This window comes from Eutrigla gurnardus (assembly GCF_963514095.1).
Source record: "Eutrigla gurnardus genome assembly, chromosome: 11".
Taxonomy (NCBI): Eukaryota; Metazoa; Chordata; class Actinopteri; order Perciformes; family Triglidae; genus Eutrigla; species Eutrigla gurnardus.
The window spans coordinates 27,362,987-27,371,436 of NC_139925.1; the positions used below are offsets into that span (position 1 = coordinate 27,362,987).

The 8,450-nt window shown below is 42.0% G+C and overlaps 1 protein-coding gene across 1 annotated transcript; it reads left to right on the top strand.

The window, feature by feature from the left end:
* Positions 1-5,384: 5,384 nt before the first annotated feature.
* On the top strand, positions 5,385-7,092 carry LOC311020962 (uncharacterized protein; the record flags this gene model as incomplete). Its single annotated transcript, XM_084021246.1, has 2 exons — positions 5,385-5,656; positions 6,198-7,092. 2 exons carry the CDS (start codon positions 5,385-5,387, stop codon positions 7,090-7,092), a joined length of 1,167 nt encoding a protein of 388 aa, XP_083877372.1.
* Positions 7,093-8,450: the final 1,358 nt, after the last annotated feature.

Consider the following 8,450-nt stretch of genomic DNA (forward strand, 5'->3'; position numbering starts at 1 on the left):
CCGCCATGATAAGAGCCGTTTGAATTCTGTAAATGCAAAGGAAAGGAGCTCCAATGTTTCCTTTCAGATCTCCTTTAGCATCGGATACAACAAATCTTTTATTTATTTTTTTTTGATCATACCACAAACATACAAAAGCTCATAGAGGAAAAAACACAAGCAATACAATACAAACAACATAAAAAAAAAAAAAACATTACGATGGTACAAGGGTCCACAACACATTTGAACATTCTTTTCAGAAACTCCACAACCGGGTAGACCTTATGAAGGATCTTAAAATGATTCTCTTTGACCTTATTGCAATAGGCCATTTTCAATGTGTCTTTTCCATAGGAGATGTTTTCATATCAAGAACTTGTATACATCCCTTTATTATAATTATGAAATAATTTGGATTTCGGAGCAGCACTAATAAATGTATTATCACTTTTAGTCTCATTTAACTCACACTCATTAAAGTGTGAAAGTAGGCCTACTGATTTAGCGGTTGAGTATATTAAGGTGTTTAGGATTAACAACACTGGTCGCGTTGCACATCTTAATATACTCTTAATGTGTGCAATTTAAATGATATTTAACTAGAAAGGACATTATGGTCCAGAAGGTTACCATTGCAAACCGATAAATCAGTCACAAATAAACACCTTTCTCGTACCTATCTTCCTACGTTTTCTCTTAAATTTGACTCTCAACGTGTTCTTAAAGTGCAGAAATGTTCTCATCTGTGGGCCTCTTCACCAAGCGTTCTTAGACAGTGTTCTTAAACCCCATTTTCACCAAGATTCTAACATTCACCAATGTTTCTTATGTGGGATTTGTTCTCAGGTAAGAACAAATCCTACCAACATTTAAAATCATGCTTATGCACATTTGAGTGCCGACATGTTTGTGCAAAATCATTGATAACTATGTTTTCTTCTATTCTACAGTTGTATAATACTGTAGGATTGAAATTACTATAATAAATATAATTTGATCATTTTTAGTTTGGTTCAATGATTATTTTAATTATATTACAAAGCATGGCATCCTTTTAAAATAAAACAACCACTCCACTTAAACATTCATTCCTATATATTAAACAGATGTGCTTTACACCTCCAACAACAGACTTTTTGACCATTCTTCCAGAAATGTATTTGTGAGGTCACACACTGATGTTGGAGGGAAGGCCTAGCTCTCAGTCTCCACTCTCATTCATCCCAAAGGTGTTCTATCGGGTTGAGGTCAGGACTCTGTGCAGGCCAGTCAAGTTCATCCACACCAAACTCTCGCATCCATGTCTTTATGGTGCTTGCTTTGTGCACTGGTGCACAGTTATGTTGGAACAGGAAGGGGTCATCCCCAAACTGTTCCACAAAGTTGGGAGCATGGAATTGTCCACCAAAGTTTACACGTGGCACAATGCAGTCAGACAAGTACCGTTGTCCTGGCAACCACCAGACTCGTCCATCAGATTGCCAGATGGAGAAGCGTGATTGGTCACTCCAGAGAAGGCGTCTCCACTGCTTTAGAGTCCAGTGGCGGCGTGCTTTACACCACTGCATCCAACGCTTTGCATTGCACTTGCTGATGTATGGCTTGGATGCAGCTGATCGCCATGGAAACCCATTCCATGATGCTCTCTACACTGTTCTTGAGCTAATCTGAAGGTCACATGAAGTTTGGAGGTCTGTAGTGATTGACTCTGCAGAAAGTTGGCGACCTCTGCACACTATGTGCCTCAGCATCCGCTGACCTCGCTCCGTCATTTTACGTGGTCTACCACTTCTTGGCTGAGATGCTGTCGTTCCAAATAGATTCCACTTTGTTCTAATCCCACTGACAGTTGACTGTGGAATATTTAGGAGTGAGGACATTTCACGCTGAACTTGTTGCATAGGTGGCATCCTATCACAGTACCACGCTGGAATTCACTGAGCTCCTGAGAGAGACCCATTCTTTCACAAATGTTTGTAGAAACAATCGGCATGCCGAGGTGCTTTCTTTTATACCCCTGTGGCCATGGAAGTGATTGAACACCTGATTTCAATTATTTGGATGGGTGAGTGAATATGTTATATAGTAATATAGTGTGTGTGTATATATATATATATATATATAAACATATGTGTATATACAGTATTTATACATATATATATATATATATATATATATATATATATATATATATATATATATATATATATATATATATATATATATATATATACACATATGTAAATATTTAAGTCCTATTTATCCAATCGATTTCAGTTTGTGCATGTCAATGAAAAACCCTCCTGGCACACTGAAGTCAAATACGTTGTTCCTCAAGGTTCTGTGCTCGGACCAATTCTTTTCAACTTTTATATGCTTCCTTTAGGCAACATTATTAGAGGACACTCTATAAACTTCCATTGTTATGGTGATGATACTCAATTATATCTATCGATCAAGCCTGAAGAAACCAATCAGCTAGTTAAACTCCAGGCTTGTGTTGATGACATAAAATCCTTGATGACCTGCAATTTCCTGATGTTAAACTCAGATAAAACGGAAGTTATTGTACTTGGGCCTAAACTCCTCCGAAGCTCGCTGTCTAAAGATATAGCGACTATTGATGGGATTGCCATCGCCTGAAATGCTACTGTAAGAAACCTTGGAGTTATCTTTGACCAGGACCTGTCCTTTGACTCGCATATTAAACAAACGACAAGGACAGCTTACTTTCACATTACTAAAATTAGGCCAATGCTGTCTCAAAAAGATGCAGAAAAACTCGTCCATGCATTTGTTACCTCAAGGCTGGACTATTGTAATTCCTTATTATCGGGCTGTTCTAACAAATCTCTTAAAGCTCTCCAGCTGGTCCAGAATGCTGCAGCGCATGTTCTGACTAAAACTAGAAGAAGGGATCACATTTCTCCTGTATTAGCTTCTCTGCACTGGCTCCCAGTAAAATCCAGAATATAATTGGTGGAAATTCCACCAATTATATTCTGGATTTGGAGACCATTTGGCCAATGGATTTGGCCAATGGATTTGGCCAATGGATTTGGCCAATGGAGACCACCTTCAAATTCTCTGAAACTTCCTCCTCTTTGAAATGTATTTCCTTCCACAAATGTTAAGCTAGAGACACCATTTAAACAACCTACAAGACTTTGAACTATTCAATTCTTGTTCAGTTTATGTTTTTTTCAGACCTCATCACAGTTTATAATGGGTGTGTATTGCGCGTGGTAGAGTGGGTGACATCATCGTCAGAGTGTGAGAGCAGCCCAAAACACTTGAGATTTTATCTCTTTACAAACTCCTCCCGGCCACAATTTACACTCTACACACTTGATATTTTCCAATTTTGTAGACAAACTGGTCCTGTCTCTCACATCGGCTCAAAAAATCGGTGAGATTTACAGAATTTGAATTAGCAGCCTCTATGTGCGGCCACGTCGGTCTTTTCTCCTCACTGACTCCAATAGAAATCGAGAAAAGGATTTTCAAAGAAAAGCTGAAACAGCACCATTTCTAACTCGCCCTAGCGTCCACATTTCTGACACTGGGAAATAATAAAAGTGATCAGTGTCTTCAGCAAAGTCTTGTGGCGCTAACGGTGCAACAATTTTGATAGGAGTTTCGGTGTGAGTGTGGGAAGCTTTTGTTCCCAGGTTTGCCCTGAGCCAGCTCTTGGTTAAACCAACAGTTTAACCAAGAACTGCCAGCTCTTGGTTAAACTGCTATAGGCCTAGACTGCTGGGAGATTATAGTGGCACACTGAGCCTCTCTCTCTCTCTCTCTCTCTCTCTCTCTCTCTATCTCTCTCTCTCTCTCTCTCTCTGTGTATGTTCCCCGGAGTCCCTGTGCTTTCTTGCCTAACAGGTCTCCCTGGACCATGGTGGAACCTGATCGAGTCTGTACTGATGCTGTGGTCTTGTTTGCCTCTTACCGCCAGTATTTTTAATTAAACTAATTGACTAAAATCTGCATCTCTACTGTTACCAACTTGACTGGCTATGCTTTCTGGTCCAGCAGAGTCCGCTGAGGTCCTGACCGATGCAGACTGCTAACTAGCCTGACGCTGGAAACACCACATTGTAGCTCCACCTGCCCGCTGTGTGACTGCTCAACTACTCCTGCTTTTTGGTCTACAGCGACATGGTTGGGATGGATCAATCTCGGCGTGGCTGTGCCTGCTGCCATGGACTACTACTGTTGATACTATTACTTCTTTTAATGCCACCACTACTGTTAATGCTACTACTACTACTACCAACACCAAATGCAGTTGAAACCCAAGGGCCTGGGCTGCACGAGATTTCTGCCTAAAAGCCTATTAAGGCAGTTTTTTCTCACCACTGTCGCTGTAACGCTTGTTCCTGGGTGATGTTGGGACTCACTGTGTTGACTTTTGAGCGTATTCTAGTCCTGCTCAATGTGTTAAGTGTCCTGAGATGACTTCTGTTGTGATTTGACACTATAAATAAAATTGAATTGAATTGAATTGAATGTGTATATATGTGTGAACCTCTTGAACTATAGTAAAGTAGTTAGTCCTGTTGTGGAATTGTGTGATTCTTACGACGCTGAAGTTGACTTCCGATTCGCCAACCTCCGATTCGGCACTTAAGGGGAAAGTTAAGGGGAAATTAACCCATTGTGCAGTGCGACTGTTTGTCCACTGATTGACTGTTTTTTGTGACACTTCTTGATGTGAAAACTTTTTAGACAAAAAGACATCAGCTTTGCCTGACACCTACTATTGTATCTGTGAAACTTTTATTTTATTTGTGAAAATGCTAAAGGGGAGATTTTGCCGTTTTTGTTTTATACCAAGACCTCATTAGACCAGGTCCAGATCAAAAACCACTGTACCTAGACTTCTCAAATCTGGACTGGATTAATCTACAGACCTTGAAGATTCATAAAAACACCGTTTCTGATTTGTGAAACCTTTATTCTATTTGTGAAAATGCAATAAAGGCACATTATACTGTTTTTCCAGCATGTAGACCACATAAGAACAGGTCCAGATCAAAAACCACTGTACCTAGACTTCTCAAATCTGGACTGGATTAATGTAGAGACCTTGAAGATTCATAAAAACACAGTTTCTGATTTGTGAAACCTTTATTCTATTTGTGAAAATGCAATAAAGGCACATTATATTGTTTTTCCAGCATGTAGACCTCATTAGACCAGGTCCAGATCAAAAACCACTGTGCGTAGACTTCTCAAATCTGGACTGGATTAATGTAGAGACCTTGAAGATTCATAAAAACACAGTTTCTGATTTGTGAAACCTTTATTGAAAATAAAGGACAAAAACGGGACATTTCTATTTTTTGAACTTCTTTTCTTTCATGTCAAACCCCCGTCTCTCAACCTCATTTCGAATGGACATGAAAATGTCTTCTTTCTCACTACAAAACAGTAAAAAGGTAAAACGTCGGTTCTGGGTGCATGCTACCCTACGGAGGCGGCGTGAGCTCGGCGAGTTCCACCGTCTCCTGCAGGAGCTGCGCCTGGACGACGGCCGGTTCCAGCGGTACTTCAGGCTGACTGTTGCCCAGTTTGAAGACCTGCTAACCAGGGTTGGTGCCAGGATCTCCCGCCTGGATACCAACTATCGGCGCTCCATTCCAGCTGCGGAGCGCCTTTCCATCTGTCTCCGGTGAGTTTAAGTTTATCGGTTTGTCAAATTCAATCAATCAATATTCACTGTAGTTAGCAAGACTCCGACCGGTACAGGACCGGGAGGTTTAGCTGCTGCTCTGCCCAGAACTGGTGCTTCATAGCCGGCCATAAGCTCGTTGTTACCCAGTGATAGAGAGAGTTTAAGTTTATCGGTTTGTCAAAATCAATCAATATTCACTGTAGTTAGCAAGACTCCGACCGGTACAGGACCGGGAGGTTTAGCTGCTGCTCTGCCCAGAACTGGTGCTTCATAGCCGGCCATAAGCCCCAGTGATAAACAATCGCTAAAAAAAAAGATCTCATTGTGTGAAAGAGCTGGGATTGATATGTATGTATGTGTGTGTGTGTGTGTGTGTGTTTGTGTGTGTGTGTGTGTGTGTGCGCGCGTGCGTGCGCCCCCCAACTTTGATTATGGGCAATATATAGCCTAATATAATATAATATATAAATATTGTGGCAATCTATCATTGTGCAACACTGTAGGGCACAGATTAAATTGAATGTTTTCTATGCTGCAGATTCCTGGCCACTGGTGATTCCTACCGGACGATCGCCAACAGCTTCCGCGTTGGCGTCTCCAGTGTGTCCAGGATCGTGCCAGATGTGGTCTCCGCCATTTGGGACTGCCTTGTGGGGGAGTTCATGGCTGTGCCCACCACGGAGGAGTGGAGGTCCATCGCAGAGGGGTTTGAGGAGCGGTGGAACTTTCCTCTCTGCTGCGGTGCTGTGGATGGGAAGCACGTCAGGATTCAGGCCCCTGACAACTCTGGCTCCCAGTTTTTTAACTACAAGGGGACATTTTCTATCGTCCTCTTGGCTGTGGTGGATGCCAGCTACTGCTTCCGGGTGATAGATGTCGGGGGCTACGGGAGGACCAGCGACGGTGGCATCCTGGCCAACTCTGCCTTTGGTCAGGCCCTTCGTTCTGGCACCCTCCAGCTGCCTGCTGACCATCTGCTGCCCGGAGCTGACCACAGGGGACCCCAGCCACACGTCTTTGTGGCTGATGAGGCTTTTCCGCTCCAGAGGAACCTCATGAGGCCGTTCCCTGGGCGCACCCTTGCCAGAGACCGACGGGTGTTCAATTACCGCCTGTCCCGGGCACGGCTGGTGGTTGAGTGTGCCTTCGGGATCCTGGCATCTCAGTGGCGGCTGTACCGGCGTGCTCTGGAGGTCCAGCCAGATGTTGCCGAGAGGTGCGTCAAGGCAACATGTGTGCTCCACAACTTCCTGCGGAAGACGACCCCTACGCCTGCGGTGAGGAGCATCGTCCCAGGTGGTGACGTGGAGCCGCTGCCAGGTCTGGGCAGAGTTGCAGCCAACAACTCTGGACGAGAGGCCATCACGGTGCGGGAGACCTTTGCGGCCTACTTCTCCGCAGAGGGAGCAGTCCAGTGGCAGGCTGACATGTAGTGCACGAGCACTCCTCCAACGGCTCTTTTAAGAGCCACCCACACATACTAAAGAGCATATGTCCTGCAGTATCACTATACTGACACAAATAAAATGAAATGAATGCATGTATATAAGCACAGTATACTTTATGCACTATATCCAGTGCATTTAAAGTAGATGTATTATAGATTATGTTATAATAGCTATAGAAGTATTTAAATGTGTATATTATTTTATGATGAGTTGAATAAAAACAATGAGATACCTTATTAATTCGCGACAAAGTTATCTTTCAACCAATTACATTGTGGCTGTCAAAACTTAATTCTGCTTCGTTCTCTGATGTCAGTTGTCATTGCAGAAACATCGCAACCCTCCTCACCCCAGTCTCCTGCACAGCAGCAGTGGGCAGGATGCCTCTGAAGTTTGTCCCACAATCATTCGCAGCCACTCATCTCTATCTACCAGATCCACTCGCCATCTCCAGCACTCCCCTCCTTCATCCAGGAACCCTTTGCACATGTATCAATAAAAAATTGTCCTGCAGCTTCTGCATCTGCCTGATTATTGATTAGTGACCTCTGTGTAGACCGAAAACTCACATTAAACTGTACTATTGCACAGATTAAGAAATACTTTCTTTGCTTTCTAACTTCGATGTTTCCAGCATCTTACCAAAGACAGATCCAGGTTGAACGGCTGACCTCCTGCAGTTTTGGACTTTTAACTGGTCAGGAATTTTCATAAACACACAAATTCACCCTTCAAATTGTGAACTAGGTTATGATGGTTTGTCTTTCAAGTGAGTTCCCTGAAAAAGAGTTTTGGAAAACACTACTGATTGTTGATAGTGAGGCAGTGGATTCCTCATCAAATCATAATTTCTTGCTGTCTTAACTGTATATTTAAACATTTAATGTTAATATGAAAAATCCCTTCAAATTACATTCTTTTGTTTACTTTATCTTAATAAGCTCTGCAGAGCTGGAAGCTAAATTTACAGTATAAAATGTGGAAGGTGTGCAACAAATATATACACATACATATCTGAAGTCTGATGATAATTGTCTGGTGAGAGAAGATGAAAGACAGCAAAGGTAATTCGCTTTTAAGAAAACAAATTTATTTACAAATATTTACATTTTTATATATATAAAAAAATATATAATAAAAAAACAATATAAAAAATATATAATTAATAATTTAACACAAAAAAAACAAAAAAGGAAGAGCCTCAGGGACACATATTTGAGGTCAATATTCCTCGATAGCCTGGTCGTTCCCTGCAGACATTGTTGCCCATTAGCTAATAAGCTACTCGGCACTGTCCAAATTGAGCACAACTGTGCTAGCTTCATAAATTAGTTTATGAATTT